The sequence below is a fragment of the Oncorhynchus masou genome, unplaced genomic scaffold, assembly GCF_036934945.1.
Source record: "Oncorhynchus masou masou isolate Uvic2021 unplaced genomic scaffold, UVic_Omas_1.1 unplaced_scaffold_1418, whole genome shotgun sequence".
Classification (NCBI taxonomy): domain Eukaryota; kingdom Metazoa; phylum Chordata; class Actinopteri; order Salmoniformes; family Salmonidae; genus Oncorhynchus; species Oncorhynchus masou.
Genome location: NW_027004128.1, coordinates 99,643 through 119,484, shown reverse-complemented (window position 1 = coordinate 119,484; position 19,842 = coordinate 99,643). Strand labels below are relative to the sequence as shown.

The 19,842-nt window shown below is 49.1% G+C and overlaps 1 protein-coding gene across 1 annotated transcript in view; it reads left to right on the top strand.

Annotated features, from left to right (window-relative positions):
- Positions 1-19,842, top strand: part of LOC135530787 (uncharacterized protein KIAA0930 homolog) — a 69,082-nt gene that overhangs the window by 4,303 nt on the left and 44,937 nt on the right. The window contains exon 2 of the mRNA XM_064958970.1: positions 15,691-15,842. Within this exon, the coding sequence (XP_064815042.1) occupies positions 15,691-15,842 (152 nt within the window). The remainder of the gene's footprint in view (positions 1-15,690; positions 15,843-19,842) is intronic.

The following is a 19,842-nucleotide window of genomic DNA, read 5'->3' as shown; positions in this document are numbered from 1 at the left end:
CATCATAACACTGTAACTACCTCTATCCAGTCTCTGAAACTAGCTACATCATAACACTGTAGCTACCTCTATCCAGTCTCTGAAACTAGCTACATTATAACACACACTGTAGCGACCTCTATCCAGTCTCTGAAACTAGCTACATCATAACACTGTAGCCACCTCTATCCAGTCTCTGAAACTAGCTACATCATAACACTGTAGCCACCTCTATCCAGTCTCTGAAACTAGCTACATCATAACACTGTAACTACCTCTATCCAGTCTCTGAAACTAGCTACATCATAACACTGTAGCTACCTCTATCCAGTCTCTGAAACTAGCTACATCATAACACTAGCGACCTCTATCCAGTCTCTGAAGCGAATGCCGATGCTTCATGGCTTCAGACAGGGCCGTCTGTGTATCATAGTGCACTGACCAGTGGACTGATGAGGAATGAGGTGTCCTCAATGGTCCTGAACAGTCGGCTATAGTGTTGTACAACTTGTGATATCCATGTGAATATTATTGGATCACCAGGCCACCAGACTTGTCCCCGGCCAGGAGAAGGGGGGATTCTATATTTTGTATTTTGATATATTATTGGATCACCAGGCCACCAGACTTGTCCCCGGCCAGGAGAAGGGGGGGGGGGGGGTTCTATATTTTGATATATTATTGGATCACCAGGCCACCAGACTTGTCCCGGCCAGGAGAAGGGGGGGGGGATTCTATATTTTGATATATTATTGGATCACCAGGCCACCAGACTTGTCCCCAGCCAGGAGATGGGGGGGGGGATTCTATATTTTGATATATTATTGGATCACCAGGCCACCAGACTTGTCCTCAGCCAGGAGAAGGGGGGGGATTCTATATTTTGATATATTATTGGATCACCAGGCCACCAGACTTGTCCCCGGCCAGGAGAAGGGGGGATTCTATATTTTGTATTTTGATATATTATTGGATCACCAGGCCACCAGACTTGTCCCCGGCCAGGAGAAGGGGGGGGGGGGGATTCTATATTTTGTATTTTGATATATTATTGGATCACCAGGCCACCAGACTTGTCCCCGGCCAGGAGAAGGGGGGGGGGGGGTTCTATATTCTGATATATTATTGGATCACCAGGCCACCAGACTTGGGTCCTGTGTGGCTCAGTCGGTAGAGCATGGCGCTTGCAACGCCAAGCGTCGTGGGTTCGATTCCCGCTAGGGCCACCCATATGTAAAAGTAGTGGCCCCAGCCGACTTGTAAGTCGCTTTGGACAAAAGCGTCTGCTAAATGGGATATATTATTATTTATATTACTTGTCCCCGGCCAGGAGAAGGGGGGGGGGGGTTCTATATTTTGATATATTATTGGATCACCAGGCCACCAGACTTGTCCCCGGCCAGGAGATGGGGGGGGGGGATTCTATATTCTGATATATTATTGGATCCCCAGGCCACCAGACTTGTCCCCAGCCAGGAGATGGGGGGGATTCTATATTTTGATATATTATTGGATCATCAGGCCACCAGACTTGTCCCCGGCCAGGAGAAGGGGGGGGATTCTATATTTTGATATATTATTGGATCATCAGGCCACCAGACTTGTCCCCGGCCAGGAGAAGGGGGGGGGGGGGGATTCTATATTTTGATATATTATTGGATCTCCAGACCACCAGACTTGTCCCCGGCCAGGAGAAGGGGGGGTTCTATATTTTGATATATTATTGGATCCCCAGGCCACCAGACTTGTCCCCGGCCAGGAGAAGGGGGGGGGGGGGATTCTATATTTTGATATATTATTGGATCTCCAGGCCACCAGACTTGATATGTGGGTGTACAACTTTGGCATCAGGAAGTTATTTTTTGACCTTTTTTGAAAACCACATGATAGAAACATTTTAAACATTGATGTTTCAGGCGATACCACAGCAACAGTAGGGAACTTGGCTCATGGATAGAAACAACATCAGTAACTGTGTTTTCTTTCTCCTCAATGTTTCTGTACCACCGCTGCCCCCTGAAAGAGGCCATTCTCATTGTAATGTCACCCACAGCTGCACACCTGCCTAAAGGCTCATTATCATATGAAAAACCACTGGAGATGAGCTCCGGCGAGGTTATTCATGAATAAAAATGAACCCAAATCATTAATTTTTTAAAAAGCAGCCAGAAAGCAGCAGATGTGGAAACAAAACGGGTGTGTTCATTTGTGCACATCGCGGGGGAAAAAACAGAAACGTTGCACAATTTCAGGTAGGTCCCTCTACGTTTCAGCACCTCTGTTTCCGTTTGCCTCCGAGTGATTACACGCCGCGCTCGTCAACGGGCCTTTCGTTGGCCATGAGGCACGAGGGGGGTGTGGTATATGGCCGATATACCACGGCTCAGGGCTGTTCTCAGGAACATCCATGTAGTGCTGTTCAACACATTCCTGTAAAACGAGCCTTTTGTAATGAGCAGCAGGTGTGTTCTACTGTCAGTACTCTGAATACTGAGGGTACCAGTATTTTTTATTATTTTAATTTAACATTTTATTTTAACTAGGCAAGTCAGTTAAGAACAAATTCTTATTTACAATGACGGCCTACCGGGGGAACAGTGGGGGTTAACTGTCTTGTTCAGGGGGCAGAACGACAGATCTTTACCTTGTCAACTCGGGATTCGATTCGGCAACCTTTCAGGTTACTGGCCCAACTCTCTAACCACTAGGTTACCTGCCACCCCATAATAACCACTAGGCTACCTGCCACCCCATTATAACCACTAGGCTACCTGCCACCCCATAATAACCACTAGGCTACCTGCCACCCCATAATAACCACTAGGCTACCTGCCACCCCATAATAACCACTAGGTTACCTGCCACCCCATAATAACCACTAGGTTACCTGCCACCCCATAATAACCACTAGGTTACCTGCCACCCCATAATAACCACTAGGTTACCTGCCACCCCATAATAACCACTAGGTTACCTGCCACCCCATAATAACCACTAGGTTACCTGTCTCCCCCCTGTATGACCATCTAAATATAGTCTCTCTGGTAGCCCAATGTGGACTGAAGACCGGATTATCTCTCTGAGTGTCAAGGTGAATGTGACTGCAACATCTTGGCTCGTCTACAAAAAGTCCTTGGTTCAACGGCGTAATCTGAGGGATAACCTCAGAACACTGATCTGCGTTCTACACTAGAAACGTGGAGATTTGCCAAGCGTTTGTTTGTCTCTCAGTAGTGGTATTGTTCTGTCAGGGATGTGTCATCTGTATTCCGGTCTCAGTATGATGTCACCGCAGAGCGCTGGGTCTCGTGTCAATATGATGTCACCGCAGAGCGCTGGGTCTCGTGTCAATATGATGTCACCGCAGAGCGCTGGGTCTCGTGTCAATATGATGTCGCCGCAGAGCGCCGGGCCTCCTCGTGTCAATATGATGTCACCGCAGAGCGCCGGGCCTCCTCGTGTCAATATGATGTCACCGCAGAGCGCTGGGTCTCGTGTCAATATAATGTCACCGCAGAGCGCCGGACCTCCTCGTGTCAATATGATGTCACCGCAGAGCGCCGGGCCTCGTGTCAATATGATGTCACCGCAGAGCGCCGGGCCTCGTGTCAATATGATGTCACCGCAGAGCGCTGGGTCTCGTGTCAATGTGATGTCACCACAGAGCGCCGGGCCTCCTCGTGTCAATGTTTTTCTCTCGTTCTCGATCTGTCTTTTCTCTGAGGCATTTTACACATCTAATCAATAGCTCTGTTACTGTTATCACTGAAGATTTAGGATGGGATGGACTACATTTAAAATATAATGACTCGTTGAACGGCAGTATGAATAGCCAGTGGTCCGGGACAAGGTACCACGTCTGGTGAACAGGTCAAGGCTCCGTAGCCGCAGGCAGAACAGCAGAGACTGGATCAGCAGCACGACCAGGTGGACTGGAGACCGGGACAGCCAGGAGTCATCAGACCAGGTAGTCATGAGGGAGGGTTTTTGGGCTCAGGTCCTTCTGAAGGGGAGAGGGAGAGAAATGGGAGAATTAGAGGGAGCATATCTAAGATCACACAGGACACCAGATAAGACAGACTGACCTCGCCCCCAGCACATAGACTGTTGCAGCATACAGTGGGGCAAAAAAAGTATTTAGTCAGCCACCAATTGTGCAAGTTCTCCCCTTAAAAGATGAGAGGCCTGTAATTTTCATCATAGGTACACTTCAACTATGGCAGACAAAATGAGGGAAAAAATATCCAGAAAATCACATTGTAGGATTTTTTATAAATTTATTTGCAAATTATGGTGGAAAATAACTATTTGGTCACCTACAAACAAGCAAGATTTCTGGCTCTCACAGACCTGTAACTTCTTCTTTAAGAGGCTCATCTGTCCTCCACTCATTACCTGTATTAATGGCACCTGTTTGAACTTGTTATCAGTATAAAAGACACCTGTCCACAACCTCAAACAGTCACACTCCAAACTCCACTATGGCCAAGACCAAAGAGCTGTCAAAAGGACCCATCTTTTTAAGTGGGAGAACTTGCACAATTGGTGGCTGACTAAATACTTTTTTGCCCCACTGTATATACTGGAGACTGAGATGGGGGAGCGGACGCTGTGCCCCTGCCTGGTGATGGGCACTAGGAGTAGTGCAGAACCCTTTTCTATGTGTGATTTAAAAACAGGAACAGCATCAGCTGTGAAAGCTTTCCCTCTGACCATGGCTTTCCAAAGGTTATTAAAGGTTAAAAAAAACACTAAAGGTTAGAGACGACCAAGGTGTTGACACCATTTTGTTGTTGATTGGCTTCCACATGTTGTTCTGTGGGGCCCTGCTCGGCTGTGGTTTGAGGACTCTACTGTCTCTGTCTCTAAAGGACCCTGGTCCCCTGTATCAATGCTGAATGGCTCCTATGGGCGCGGCCAAAGAGATTGATTTTGGTTCGTGGTCTGTGTGCGTGTGGAGTGGGTCTAATTTGGCAAACATGTCTCCCGTCAAGACTTCAACTCATCTGATTTTTATTTGTTTGTGAAAATGGATGGACACGTCGTCTCTGCTGTCCGCCAACGTAGAACAAATTCTTTGTGGGTCTGTGTAACCTGAGGGAAATATGTCTCTCTAATATGGTCACACATTGGGCAGGAGGTTAGGAAGTACAGCTCAGTTTCCGCCTCATTTTGTGGGCAGTGTGCATAAAGCCTGTCTTCTCTTGAGAGCCAGGTCTGTCTACGGCGGCCTTTCTCAATAGCAAGGCTATTCTCACTGAGTCTGTACATAGTCAAAGCTTTCCTTTAAGTTTGGTCAGTCACAGTGGTCAGGTTCATCTCACTGTAGGGGTTGGCTTTGTTATGGAAGGTTTGGGAATCGCTTCCTTTTAGGTGTTTGTAGAATTAAACGACTTTGTTTTAATGTGTGTGTGTGTTTATTTTATTTATTTATTTCACCTTTTATTTAACCAGGTAGGCCAGTTGAGAACAAGTTCTCATTTACAACTGCGACCTGGCCAAGATAAAGCAAAGCAGTGTGAACAGACAACACAGAGTTACACATGGAGTAAACAATTAACAAGTCAATAACACAGTAGAATTTAACATTTTTTTTAAAGAGTCTATATACATTGTGTGCAAAAGGTATGAGGAGGTAGGTGAATAATTACAATTTAGCAGATTAACACTGGAGTGATAAATGATCAGATGGTCATGTACAGGTAGAGATATTGGTGTGCAAAAGAGCAGAAAAGTAAATAAATATAAACAGTATGGGGATGAGGTAGGTAAAATTGGGTGGGCTATTTACCGATAGACTATGTACAGCTACAGCGATCGGTTAGCTGCTCAGATAGCTGATGTTTGAAGTTGGTGAGGGAGATAAGTCTCCAACTTCAGCGATTTTTGCAATTTGTTCCAGTCACAGGCAGCAGAGAACTGGAAGGAAAGGTGGCCAAATGAGGTGTTTGCTTTAGGGATGATCAGTGAGATACACCTGCTGGAGCGCGTGCTACGGGTGGGTGTTGCCATCGTGACCAGTGAACTGAGATAAGGCGGAGCTTTACCTAGCATAGACTTGTAGATGACCTGGAGCCAGTGGGTCTGGCGACGAATCTGTAGCGAGGGCCAGCCGACGAGAGCATACAGCTCGCAGTGGTGAGTGGTATAAGGTGCTTTAGTGACAAAACGGATGGCACAGTGATAAACTGCATCCAGTTTGCTGAGTAGAGTGTTGGAAGCTATTTTGTAGATGACATCGCCGAAGTCGAGGATCGGTAGGATAGTCAGTTTTACTAGGGTAAGTTTGGCGGCGTGAGTGAAGGAGGCTTTTTTGCAAAATAGAAAGCCGATTCTAGATTTGATTTTGGATTGGAGATGTTTGATATGAGCCTGGAAGGAGAGTTTACAGTCTAGCTAGACACCTAGGTACTTATAGATGTCCACATATTCAAGGTCGGAACCATCCAGGGTGGTGATGCTAGTCGGGCGTGCGGGTGCTGGCAGCGAACGGTTGAAAAGCATGCATTTGGTTTTTACTAGCGTTTAAGAGCAGTTGGAGGCCACGGAAGGAGTGTTGTATGGCATTGAAGCTCGTTTGGAGGTTAGATAGCACCCCCATAGAGACTGCCAGAGGACCGGACAACATGCCCTCCGATGTGACACACTGAACTCTGTCTGCAAAGTAGTTGGAGAACCATGCAAGGCAGTCATTAGAAAATCCGAGGCTACCTAGTCTGCCGATAAGAATATGGTGATTGACAGAGTCGAAAGCCTTGGCCAGGTCGATGAAGACGGCTGCACAGTACTGTCTTTTATCGATGGTGGTTATGATGTCGTTTAGTACCTTGAGCGTGGCTGAGGTGCACCCGTGACCAGCTCGGAATCCAGATTGCACAGCGGAGAAGGTACGGTGGGATTCAAGATGGTCGGTCGGTGATCTGTTTGTTAACTTGGCTTTCGAAGACCTTAGATAGGCAGGGCAGGATGGATATATGTCTTAACAGTTTGGGTCCTTTAAAGAGGGGGATGACCGCGTCAGCTTTCCAGTCCTTGGGGATCTCAGACGATATGAAAGAGAGGTTGAACAGGCTGGTAATAGGGGTTGCGACAATGGCGGCGGATAGTTTCAGAAATAGAGGGTCCAGATGGTGTGTGTTGAAGAGGGTGGGGGATTAAGCTGCGTCCCCGTCTCACCCCACGTTTTGATTTGTTTCCTTGACAATAAGGGTGTGCAGCCTCCCGGTAGCCACTCGCTCTACATCCACCGACTAGCCTCCCGGTAGCCACTCGCTCTACATCCACCGACTAGCCTCCCGGTAGCCACTCGCTCTACATCCACCGACTAGCCTCCCGGTAGCCACTCGCTCTACATCCACCGACTAGCCTCCCGCTAGCCACTCGCTCTACATCCACCGACTAGCCTCCCGCTAGCCACTCGCTCTACATCCACCGACTAGCCTCCCGGTAGCCACTCGCTCTACATCCGACTATCCTCCCCTCCCGCTAGCCACTCGCTCTACATCCACCGACTAGCCTCCCGGTAGCCACTCGCTCTACATCCACCGACTAGCCTCCCGGTAGCCACTCGCTCTACATCCACCGACTAGCCTCCCGGTAGCCACTCGCTCTACATCCACCGACTAGCCTCCCGGTAGCCACTCGCTCTACATCCACCGACTAGCCTCCCGGTAGCCACTCGCTCTACATCCACCGACTAGCCTCCCGGTAGCCACTCGCTCTACATCCACCGACTATCCTCCCGCTAGCCACTCGCTCTACATCCACCGACTAGCCTCCCGGTAGCCACTCGCTCTACATCCACCGACTAGCCTCCCGGTAGCCACTCGCTCTACATCCACCGACTAGCCTCCCGGTAGCCACAGAGCCCTATTCCCTATATAGTGCACTACTATAGACCAGGCTCCATAAGGCTACTGTTCTAGTTAGGAGGCTTCTTGTATCTGTGTCTGTGTTGCACCACGTCGGAGAAAACAGGCCGTGCTCCTTTCGCTTCTCTCTCCCTTCTCACCTTCCCCCTCTCTCTCCCCACTCCTCACCCTCTCCTCCCTCCCTCCTCACTCCCTCTCCTCCCTCCTCACCTCTCACCTCCCCCCTCTCCTCCCTCCCTCCTCACTCTCTCTCCCTCCCCCTCTCCTCCCTCCTCACCTCTCACCTCCCCCCATCTCTCTCCCCACTCCCCTCCCTCCCCCCTCTCTCTACTCCCTCCCTCCTCACACTCTCTCTCCCTCCCCCCTCTCCCTCCCTCCTCACCTCTCACCTCCCCCATCTCTCTCCCCACTCCCCTCCCTCCCCCTCTCTCTCCTCCCTCCCTCCTCACACTCTCTCTCCCTCCCCCTCTCCTCCCTCCTCACCTCTCACCTCCCCCCTCTCTCTCCCCACTCCTCTCTCTCCACCTCTCCCCTTCCCTGTGTAGTGAGGGGAGTGGAGAAGGCTGTGTAGGGAGAAACGAGCTCATGGTTGAGTCCAGAGGACAAATCAGTGGTCAAATCCTGCTGCTGTCAGCATCCTGGATGAACCTCCCCTCCCCCCTCTCCTCTCTCTCCCACTCCTCTCCCTCCCCCCTCTCCTCTCTCTCCCACTCCTCTCCCTCCTCACCTCTCCCCTCTCCTCTCTCTCCCTCCTCACCTCTCCCCTCTCCTCTCTCTCCCTCCCTCCTCCCCTCCCCTCTCCTCTCTCTCCCACTCCTCTCTCCCTCCCCCTCTCTCCCTCCTCTCTCTCCCACTCCTCTCCCTCCCTCCTCACCTCTCCCCTCCCCCTCTCCTCTCTCTCTCCCTCCTCACCTCTCCCTCTCCTCTCTCTCCCTCCTTGTTTTCCCTGACGGGCCAGATATAGAGGGGAGAACAGGGGACAACACTGCAGGACAAGGACAAACTCATCAGTCGTCTCCAGGATTGTCTCACTATCTGCCAGACAGCAGTGTGTCTGTCGCCAGTCTTGTGTTCCTCTGGTGTGGAAGAGGTATTGATCTGGAAGTCCTCCTCTGTCCCAGGGTGAGACACAGGCTGTGTCCCAACATGGCACCCTGTTCTCTCCCACCTCGTCTCACTTCTCTCCTTGCTCTAGATCAGAACAGGGTGCCATTTGTCACGGAGCCTGAGCCACACAGTGATCAACAACCTCTGTCGTGATTCTCTCCTCCAATCAGCATCGGGGGGAAAGAGTTGTAGAGGTTCTGTTGTGACAACAAGGGATGGCAGGGTAGAGGTTCTGTTGTGACAACAAGGGATGGCATAGTGACGTGTGACAACAAGGGATGGCAGGGTCTCCACACACACTTTCTCTATGCGTCTCTTATCTCTCTCTCACTCTCTCCACCCTCACTCTCTCCACGCTCGCTTGGCTGGTTAGTTAGGTGTTGTGGTTGGGGGGGGCCCTCGGCTGGTTAGCTAGGTGTTGTGGTTGGGGAGACCCTATTCCAAACCTTAACACTAACCATAAACAGTCAGAATTAATGCCTGAACTTAACCATCGAGTTTTGAAGTTCATGGACAAGTGTTCTGACGTGAGACTGTGAGAAATATATACGTTTAAAAACCGTCTACCCTTTTTGTCCACAATTTGGTGATATCTGGTAGTTAGTCTTGTCCCATCGCTGCAACTCCCCTACGGACTCTGGAGATGCGAAGGTCGAGAGCCGTGCGTCCTCCGATACGCGACCCTGCCAAGCCGCACTGCTTCTGGACACGCTGCTCGCTTAACCCGGAAACCAGCCGCACCGATGTGTCGGAGGAAACGCCATCCCATGACGGAGTCAGCTTGCAGGTGCCCGGCCCGCCACAAGGAGTCGCTAGAGCGCGATGCGACAAGGATACCCTGGCCGGCCAAACCCTCCCCTAACCCGGACTACGCTGGGCCAAACCCTCCCCAAACCCGGACGACGCTGGGCCAAACCCTCCCCTAACCCGGACGACGCTGGGCCAAACCCTCCCCTAACCCGGACGACGCTGGGCCAAACCCTCCCCTAACCCGGACTACGCTGGGTCAATTATGCGTCGCCTCATTAGGTCTCCCGGTCACGGCCGGCTGTGACGCAGCTTTGGATCAAACCCGGGTCTGTAGTGACACCGCGAGCACTGCGCCACTCGGGAGGCAAGACCCGGGAGCTCTTGTTGCTCATGGAAGCAGTCAGGTGGAGGGTGAGTCGTGGTCACTGATGACTGGCCTGTGTACCGGTGTGTGTGTGTGACTATCCTGATGACAAGTGTGTACTGGTGTGTGTGTGTGTGTGTGTGTGTGTGTGTGTGTGTGTGTGTGTGTGTGACTATCCTCAGTAGCCTGCGTCTCTGTCAGGGGAAGAAGTTGTTGATGAAGGAGATTTCCTGGAAGCAGTGTCCGCTTGGCTGGAGGTTTCACTGCTGAAGTGTCTGTTTGCTCAGCCTCCCAGGTAGATGTGATATGCTGTCTGCATTCTGTACTCTGGTGGGGAATGTTTATCAGCGCTGTCAGATTGTGTGTTGGGGCTCCCGGGTGGCGCAGAGGTCTGAGGCACTGCATCTCAGTACTAGAGGAGTCACTACAGACCCTGGTTCAGAGGTCTAAGGCATCTCAGTACTAGAGGAGTCACTACAGACCCTGGTTCAGAGGTCTAAGGCATCTCAGTGTTAGAGGAGTCACTACAGACCCTGGTTCAGAGGTCTAAGGCATCTCAGTGTTAGAGGAGTCACTACAGACCCTGGTTCAGAGGTCTAAGACATCTCAGTGTTAGAGGAGTCACTACAGACCCTGGTTCAGTGGTCTAAGACACTGCATCTCAGTGATAGAGGAGTCACTACAGACCCTGGTTCAGAGGTCTAAGGCACTGCATCTCAGTGCTAGAGGTGTCACTACAGACCCTGGTTCAGCGGTCTAAGGTACTGCATCTCAGTGCTAGAGGCGTCACTACAGACCCTGGTTCAGAGGTCTAAGGCATCTCAGTACTAGAGGAGTCACTACAGACCCTGGTTCAGAGGTCTAAGGCACTGCATCTCAGTACTAGAGGAGTCACTACAGACCCTGGTTCAGAGGTCTAAGGCATCTCAGTACTAGAGGAGTCACTACAGACCCTGGTTGAGGTCTAAGGCATCTCAGTGTTAGAGGAGTCACTACAGACCCTGGTTCAGAGGTCTGAGGCACTGCATCTCAGTACTAGAGGAGTCACTACAGACCCTGGTTCAGAGGTCTAAGGCATCTCAGTGTTAGAGGAGTCACTACAGACCCTGGTTCAGAGGTCTAAGGCATCTCAGTGTTAGAGGAGTCACTACAGACCCTGGTTCAGAGGTCTAAGGCATCTCAGTGTTAGAGGAGTCACTACAGACCCTGGTTCAGAGGTCTAAGACATCTCAGTGTTAGAGGAGTCACTACAGACCCTGGTTCAGTGGTCTAAGACACTGCATCTCAGTGCTAGAGGAGTCACTACAGACCCTGGTTAAGAGGTCTAAGGCACTGCATCTCAGTGCTAGAGGAGTCACTACAGACCCTGGTTCAGAGGTCTAAGACACTGCATCTCAGTACTAGAGGAGTCACTACAGACCCTGGTTCAGAGGTCTAAGGCATCTCAGTACTAGAGGAGTCACTACAGACCCTGGTTCAGAGGTCTAAGGCACTGCATCTCAGTACTAGAGGAGTCACTACAGACCCTGGTTCAGAGGTCTAAGGCATCTCAGTACTAGAGGAGTCACTACAGACCCTGGTTGAGGTCTAAGGCATCTCAGTGTTAGAGGAGTCACTACAGACCCTGGTTCAGAGGTCTGAGGCACTGCATCTCAGTACTAGAGGAGTCACTACAGACCCTGGTTCAGAGGTCTAAGGCATCTCAGTGTTAGAGGAGTCACTACAGACCCTGGTTCAGAGGTCTGAGGCACTGCATCTCAGTACTAGAGGAGTCACTACAGACCCTGGTTCAGAGGTCTAAGGCATCTCAGTACTAGAGGAGTCACTACAGACACCCTGGTTCAGAGGTCTGAGACATCTCAGTGTTAGAGGAGTCACTACAGACCCTGGTTCAGAGGTCTAAGGCATCTCAGTGTTAGAGGAGTCACTACAGACCCTGGTTCAGAGGTCTAAGGCACTGCATCTCAGTACTAGAGGAGTCACTACAGACCCTGGTTCAGAGGTCTGAGGCACTGCATCTCAGTACTAGAGGAGTCACTACAGACCCTGGTTCAGAGGTCTAAGGCATCTCAGTACTAGAGGAGTCACTACAGACCCTGGTTCAGAGGTCTAAGGCATCTCAGTACTAGAGGAGTCACTACAGACCCTGGTTCAGAGGTCTAAGGCATCTCAGTACTAGAGGAGTCACTACAGACACCCTGGTTCCAATCACGGCTGAATCGCAAGCGGCCGTGATTGGGAGTCACAATTTGGCTCAGTGTCGTCCGGGGTTGGCAGGGGTAGGCCGTCCATTGGCTCAGTGTCGTCCGGGGTTGGCTGGGGGAGGCCGTCCATTGGCTCAGTGTCGTCCGGGTTTGGCAGGGGTAGGCCGTCCATTGGCTCAGTGTCGTCCGGGTTTGGCAGGGGTAGGCCGTCCATTGGCTCAGTGTCGTCCGGGTTTGGCTGGGGTAGGCCGTCCATTGGCTCAGTGTCGTCCGGGGTTGGCTGGGGGAGGCCGTCCATTGGCTCAGTGTCGTCCGGGGTTGGCTGGGGAGGCCGTCCATTGGCTCAGTGTCGTCCGGGGTTGGCTGGGGGAGGCCGTCCATTGGCTCAGTGTCGTCCAGGGTTTGGCAGGGGTAGGCCGTCCATTGGCTCAGTGTCGTCCGGGTTTGGCAGGGGTAGGCCGTCCATTGGCTCAGTGTCGTCCGGGTTTGGCCGGGGTAGGCCGTCCATTGGCTCAGTGTCGTCCGGGTTTGGCCGGGGTAGGCCGTCCATTGGCTCAGTGTCGTCCGGGTTTGGCAGGGGTAGGCCGTCCATTGGCTCAGTGTCGTCCGGGTTTGGCAGGGGTAGGCCGTCCATTGGCTCAGTGTCGTCCGGGTTTGGCAGGGGTAGTCCATCCATTGTAAGTGTAATCGTTTGTTCTGAACTGACTTGCCTCGTTAAATAAAGGTAGAATAAAATAAAAAAATCAGGATGAGGAAATGTAGTGGTATTTCAGTTCCCCTTTCGTTCTGTCTGTAGAAACTGGACTCGTCTGAGAGGAACAACGGCTTCAGTTTCAGCATTGAGAGTTCAGGAGATTTCTTTGAATAATGTACACACATAAATACAAGTTTATTTAAACCAAATGCGATCTTTTTGACACCATGCTATTTGTCAACAATAATGAATTTCCAAAATTGAAGCAATCAAAGCCAGACAGCGCTTCAGTAGATTGAGTTACACTGAATTGAATCTCACTGTTATGAAATGGCATGGAGGAATGTGTTTCTCTGAATGAGCAGTTTAAACTGAATGGCCATTTTGTGTCAGAAGCTGCTTCCTTCCATTAGAGAAGAACCCTGCCTGTCTCCGAAATGTGGCCCTATTGCCTATATCGTGCCCCAGTGAAACTATATGGAATGGAAACTGCTGAGTCTATGGGCTCTGGTCAACAGTAGGTGCACAATATACAGAGCCTTCAGGAACTATTCACACTCCTGGACTTTTTCCACATTTTGTTGTGGAAATGGGATTAAAATGGATTCCGTTGTCATTTTGTTGTCAACGATCTACACAAAATGCGCTGTCAAAGTGCTTAACAAATTCTAACATATTTGTAAAGCACTTGTATATCTTGATTAGATAATTATTCAACCCCCTGAGTCGATACGTTAGAATCACCTTTAGCAGTGATTACAGCTGTGAGTCTTTCTGGGTAAGTCTCTAAGAGCTTTGCAAACCTGGATTGTACAATATTTGCAATTTTTTTTTAAATTCTTCTTCAAGCTCTGTCAAGATGGTTGTTGATGATTGCTGGACAGACATGTTCAGATCTTGCCGTAGATTTCCAAGCAGATGTACGTGAAAACTGTAACTCGGGAACATTCACTGTCTTCTTGGTAAACAACTCCAGTGTATATGTGCCCTTGTGTTTTAGGGTATTGCTGAAAGGTGAATTCATCTCCCAGTGTCTGGTGGAAAGCAGATAGAACCAGGGTTTCCTCTGGGATTTTGCCTGTGTTCAGCCATAACGTGATCCAGCCACCACTATACGAGACAATATGGAGAGTGGTGCTCAGTGACGTATTGGATTTGCCCCAAACATAACACTTTTGTATTCAGGACAGAGTTCATTTATTCGCGACATTTTCTTTTGCAGTTTTACTTCAGTGCCTTGCTGTAAACAGGATGCATGTTTGTTATTCTGTTCAGACGTCCTTCTCTCCACTCTGTCATTTAGATTAGTATTGTGGAGTAACTACAATGTTGTCGATCCTCAGTTTACTTTCACAGCCATTAAAACTCTGTAACTGTTTTAAAGTCACCATTGGCCTGGTGGTGAAATCCCTGAGCGGTTTCCTTCCTCTTCGGCAACTGAGTTAAGGATGCCTGTATCGTTGTAGTGACTGGGTGTATTGATACACCATCCATAGTGTAGTAACAACACCGTGCTCTAACGGATATTCAATGTCAGATTTTTAACATTTTTACCCATCTACCAATAGGGGCCCTTCTTTGTAACGCAAAACCTCCCTGGACTTTGTGGTTGAATCTGTGTTTTGAAATTCACTCCTCGCCTGAGGGACCTCACAGATAATGTTATGTGTGGGGGTACAGAGACGTGGTAGTCATTTAAAAATCATGCTAAACATTATTATTGCACACACATTGAGTCCATGCAACTTCTTATGTGACTTGTTAAGCAACATTTTGACTCCTGAACGTATTTAGGCTCCTTACCATAACAAAGGGGTTGAATACTTATTGACTCAATACATTTCAGCTTTTCATTATTTATTTATTTATTTTTTATTTTACCTTTATTTAACCAGGCAAGTCAGTTAAGAACAAATTCTTATTTTCAATGACGGCCTGGGAACAGTGGGTTAACTGCCTGTTCAGGGGCAGAACGACAGATTTGTACCTTGTCAGCTCGGGGGTTTGAACTTGCAACCTTCCGGTTACTAGTCCAATGCTCTAACCACTAGGCTACCCTGCCGCCCCATGAATTAATTTGTAAAAAATAAATAAATCTAAAAACAAAAATTCCATTTTGGCATTGTGGAGTATCGTGTGTAGATCAGTGACCAAATAAAATGTCAATGTGATCCATTTAAAATGCCTGTAACACAACAACATGTGTAATAAGTCGAAGGCCGTGAGCACTTCCTGTATGGATGCCATTGAGGATTGGAAAGTAGAGGTTGAAACATCCTAATCGGTCGACCTCTAATGAAACATCACCTCCATTCCATCTCCCTGAGGACCAAAGCCAATAGCCACCTAGACTGATTACAGTAGACCGTTTCTCTTTGAGTTTACTGTAAATCAGGAGTGGTCCGGGTCCCGTCCTCCTCTTTCTCTGATAACTGTGTCAGGACCGTTCCAGGGTGTTTTTAAGGTCTGACCTCTGACCTCTCTTTGTGTTTTTTGATCCAGGGTGTTTTAAGGCCTGACCTCTCTGTGTTTTTGATCCAGGGTGTTTTAAGGCCTGACCTCTGACCTCTCTGTGTTTTTGATCCAGGGTGTTTTAAGGCCTGACCTCTCTGTGTTTTTGATCCAGGGTGTTTTAAGGCCTGACATCTGACCCCTCTGTGTTTTTGATCCAGGGTGTTTTAAGGCCTGACCTCTGACCTCTCTCTGTGTTTTTTGATCCAGGGTGTTTTAAGGACGACCGCATCGTGTTCTGGACATGGATGTTCTCCACGTACTTCATGGAGAAGCTGTCGCCGCGGGAACAGGACGACATGTTGTTTTACGTCCGCAGGAAGCTGTCATACGTCAGCCCCGACCAATCAGAGGGCAAGAAGGTGAGTGAGTGAAAGAGAGTGAACCGGTCTCTGGCAGAAGTTGTTTTCCCTCCACCTCAGTGTGTGTGGTTTGTTACTGTTGCTCTGGGACACAGTATATTACAGTGTGTGTGGTTTGTTACTGTTGCTCTGGGACACAGTATAGTACAGTGTGTGTGGTTTGTTACTGTTGCTCTGGGACACAGTCTAATACAGTGTGTGTGGTTTGTTACTGTTGCTCTGGGACACAGTATATTACAGTGTGTGTGGTTTGTTACTGTTGCTCTGGGACACAGTCTAGTACAGTGTGTTGTTTTTATTGGTTGATTTCCAGTTTTTAAGTTTAATTTTTTTTTTTTAAGATTGAGGAGTGAAGTATCAAGTTACCCACATGTTGACCACATGTTGACCACATGTTACCGATCACATGAACATCCTTTTCTGACTCAAATAGCATTCCATCAAGATTACTCTTATGTCAAAAAGACTTTCAAATCTACATTTTGGTATATAAAACGTTTAAGTTGTGTGCATTGGAAAATATCTACCTTGGTCAATCCAAAATTAAAATATCTTTCCGATTACCAAGTTATTTACGGTGTCTATGCCTTTTTAGTTTTCCATGTGAACCAATTTATCAGTGAGTTCTGAAAAGCTATCGAGGATTATTCCACAGGGTTGTTTCTAGGGAGAGATATTGGTTCTTGTAGATTATGTTTCCTTTTCTTCTATACTGGTATAGTGTTCTAGTGTTCTAGTGTTCTATAGTGTTCTAGTGTTCTATAGTGTTATAGTGTTCTATAGTGTTATAGTGTTCTATAGTGTGTTATAGTGTGTTATAGTGTGTTATAGTGTGTTATAGTGTGTTATAGTGTGTTATAGTGTTCTATAGTGTTCTATAGTGTTCTATAGTGTTCTATAGTGTTCTATAGTGTTATAGTGTTATAGTGTTCCATAGTGTTATAGTGTTCCATAGTGTTATAGTGTTCCATAGTGTTATAGTGTTCTATAGTGTTATAGTGTTCCATAGTGTTCCATAGTGTTCCATAGTGTTCCATAGTGTTCCATAGTGTTCTATAGTGTTCTAGTGTTCTAGTGTTCTATAGTGTTCTATAGTGTGTTCTATAGTGTTCTATATTGTTCTATAGTGTTCTATAGAGTTCTATATTGTTATAGAGTTCTGTATTGTTATAGTGTTCTAAACTGTGTAGTTGTTAATGTTTTTGTCTTTATCCTCCTCCCATCACCTCTGTATTAACAGCCTGGGGAGAGATAGTGAAGGAGGTGTAGTTGGTATAGCCCCTCCTCCTCCCATCACCTCTGTATTAACAGCCTGGGGAGAGATAGTGAAGGAGGTGTAGTTGGTATAGCCCCTCCTCCTCCCATCACCTCTGTATTAACAGCCTGGGGAGAGATAGTGAAGGAGGTGTAGTTGGTATAGCCCCTCCTCCTCCCATCACCTCTGTATTAACAGCCTGGGGAGAGATAGTGAAGGAGGTGTAGTTGGTATAGCCCCGCCTCCTCCCATCACCTCTAACAGCCTGGGGAGAGATAGTGAAGGAGGTGTAGTTGGTATAGCCCCTCCTCCTCCCATCACCTCTGTATTAACAGCCTGGGGAGAGATAGTGAAGGAGGTGTAGTTGGTATAGCTCCTCCTCCTCCCATCACCTCTGTATTAACAGCCTGGGAGAGATAGTGAAGGAGGTGTAGTTGGTATAGCCCCTCCTCCTCCCATCACATCTGTATTAACAGCCTGGGGAGAGATAGTGAAGGAGGTGTAGTTGGTATAGCTCCTCCTCCTCCCATCACCTCTGTATTAACAGCCTGGGGAGAGATAGTGAAGGAGGTGTAGTTGGTATAGCTCCTCCTCCTCCCATCACATCTGTATTAACAGCCTGGGGAGAGATAGTGAAGGAGGTGTAGTTGGTATAGCCCCTCCTCCTCCCATCACATCTGTATTAACAGCCTGGGGAGAGATAGTGAAGGAGGTGTAGTTGGTATAGCCCGTCCTCCTCCCATCACCCCTAACAGCCTGGGGAGAGATAGTGAAGGAGGTGTAGTTGGTATAGCCCCTCCTCCTCCCATCACCTCTGTATTAACAGCCTGGGGAGAGATAGTGAAGGAGGTGTAGTTGGTATAGACCCTCCTCCTCCCATCACCTCTATTAACAGCCTGGGGAGAGATAGTGAAGGAGGTGTAGTTGGTATAGCCCCTCCTCCTCCCATCACATCTGTATTAACAGCCTGGGGAGAGATAGTGAAGGAGGTGTAGTTGGTATAGCCCCTCCTCCTCCCATCACATCTGTATTAACAGCCTGGGGAGAGATAGTGAAGGAGGTGTAGTTGGTATAGCCCCTCCTCCTCCCATCACATCTGTATTAACAGCCTGGGGAGAGATAGTGAAGGAGGTGTAGTTGGTATAGCCCGTCCTCCTCCCATCACCCCTAACAGCCTGGGGAGAGATAGTGAAGGAGGTGTAGTTGGTATAGCCCGTCCTCCTCCCATCACCTCTAACAGCCTGGGGGGAGAGAGTGAAGGAGGTGTAGTTGGTATAGCCCGTCCTCCTCCCATCACCCCTAACAGCCTGGGGAGAGATAGTGAAGGAGGTGTAGTTGGTATAGCCCCTCCTCCTCCCATCACCTCTGTATTAACAGCCTGGGGAGAGATAGTGAAGGAGGTGTAGTTGGTATAGACCCTCCTCCTCCCATCACCTCTAACAGCCTGGGGAGAGATAGTGAAGGAGGTGTAGTTGGTATAGCCCCTCCTCCTCCCATCACCTCTGTATTAACAGCCTGGGGAGAGATGGTGAAGGAGGTGTAGTTGGTATAGCCCCTCCTCCTCCCATCACCTCTGTATTAACAGCCTGGGGAGAGATAGTGAAGGAGGTGTAGTTGGTATAGACCCTCCTCCCATCACCTCTAACAGCCTGGGGAGAGATAGTGAAGGAGGTGTAGTTGGTATAGACCCTCCTCCCATCACCTCTAACAGCCTGGGGAGAGATAGTGAAGGAGGTGTAGTTGGTATAGCCCCTCCTCCTCCCATCACCTCTAACAGCCTGGGGAGAGATAGTGAAGGAGGTGTAGTTGGTATAGCCCCTCCTCCTCCCATCACCTCTAACAGCCTGGGGAGAGATAGTGAAGGAGGTGTAGTTGGTATAGCCCCTCCTCCTCCCATCACCTCTATTAACAGCCTGGGGAGAGATAGTGAAGGAGGTGTAGTTGGTATAGACCCTCCTCCTCCTCCCATCACCTCTATTAACAGCCTGGGGAGAGATAGTGAAGGAGGTGTAGTTGGTATAGCCCCTCCTCCTCCCATCACCTCTATTAACAGCCTGGGGAGAGATAGTGAAGGAGGTGTAGTTGGTATAGCCCCTCCTCCTCCTCCCATCACCTCTATTAACAGCCTGGGGAGAGATAGTGAAGGAGGTGTAGTTGGTATAGCCCGTCCTCCTCCCATCACCCCTAACAGCCTGGGGAGAGATAGTGAAGGAGGTGTAGTTGGTATAGCCCCTCCTCCTCCCATCATCTCTGTATTAACAGGCTGGGGAGAGATAGTGAAGGAGGTGTAGTTGGTATAGACCCTCCTCCTCCCATCACCTCTAACAGCCTGGGGAGAGATAGTGAAGGAGGTGTAGTTGGTATAGACCCTCCTCCTCCCATCACCTCTAACAGCCTGGGGAGAGAGAGTGAAGGAGGTGTAGTTGGTATAGCCCCTCCTCCTCCCATCACCTCTGTATTAACAGCCTGGGGAGAGATAGTGAAGGAGGTGTAGTTGGTATAGCCCCTCCTCCTCCCATCACCTCTAACAGCCTGGGGAGAGATAGTGAAGGAGGTGTAGTTGGTATAGCTCCTCCTCCCATCATCTCTGTATTAACAGGCTGGGGAGAGATAGTGAAGGAGGTGTAGTTGGTATAGACCCTCCTCCTCCCATCACCTCTAACAGCCTGGGGAGAGATAGTGAAGGAGGTGTAGTTGGTATAGCCCCTCCTCCTCCCATCACCTCTGTATTAACAGCCTGGGGAG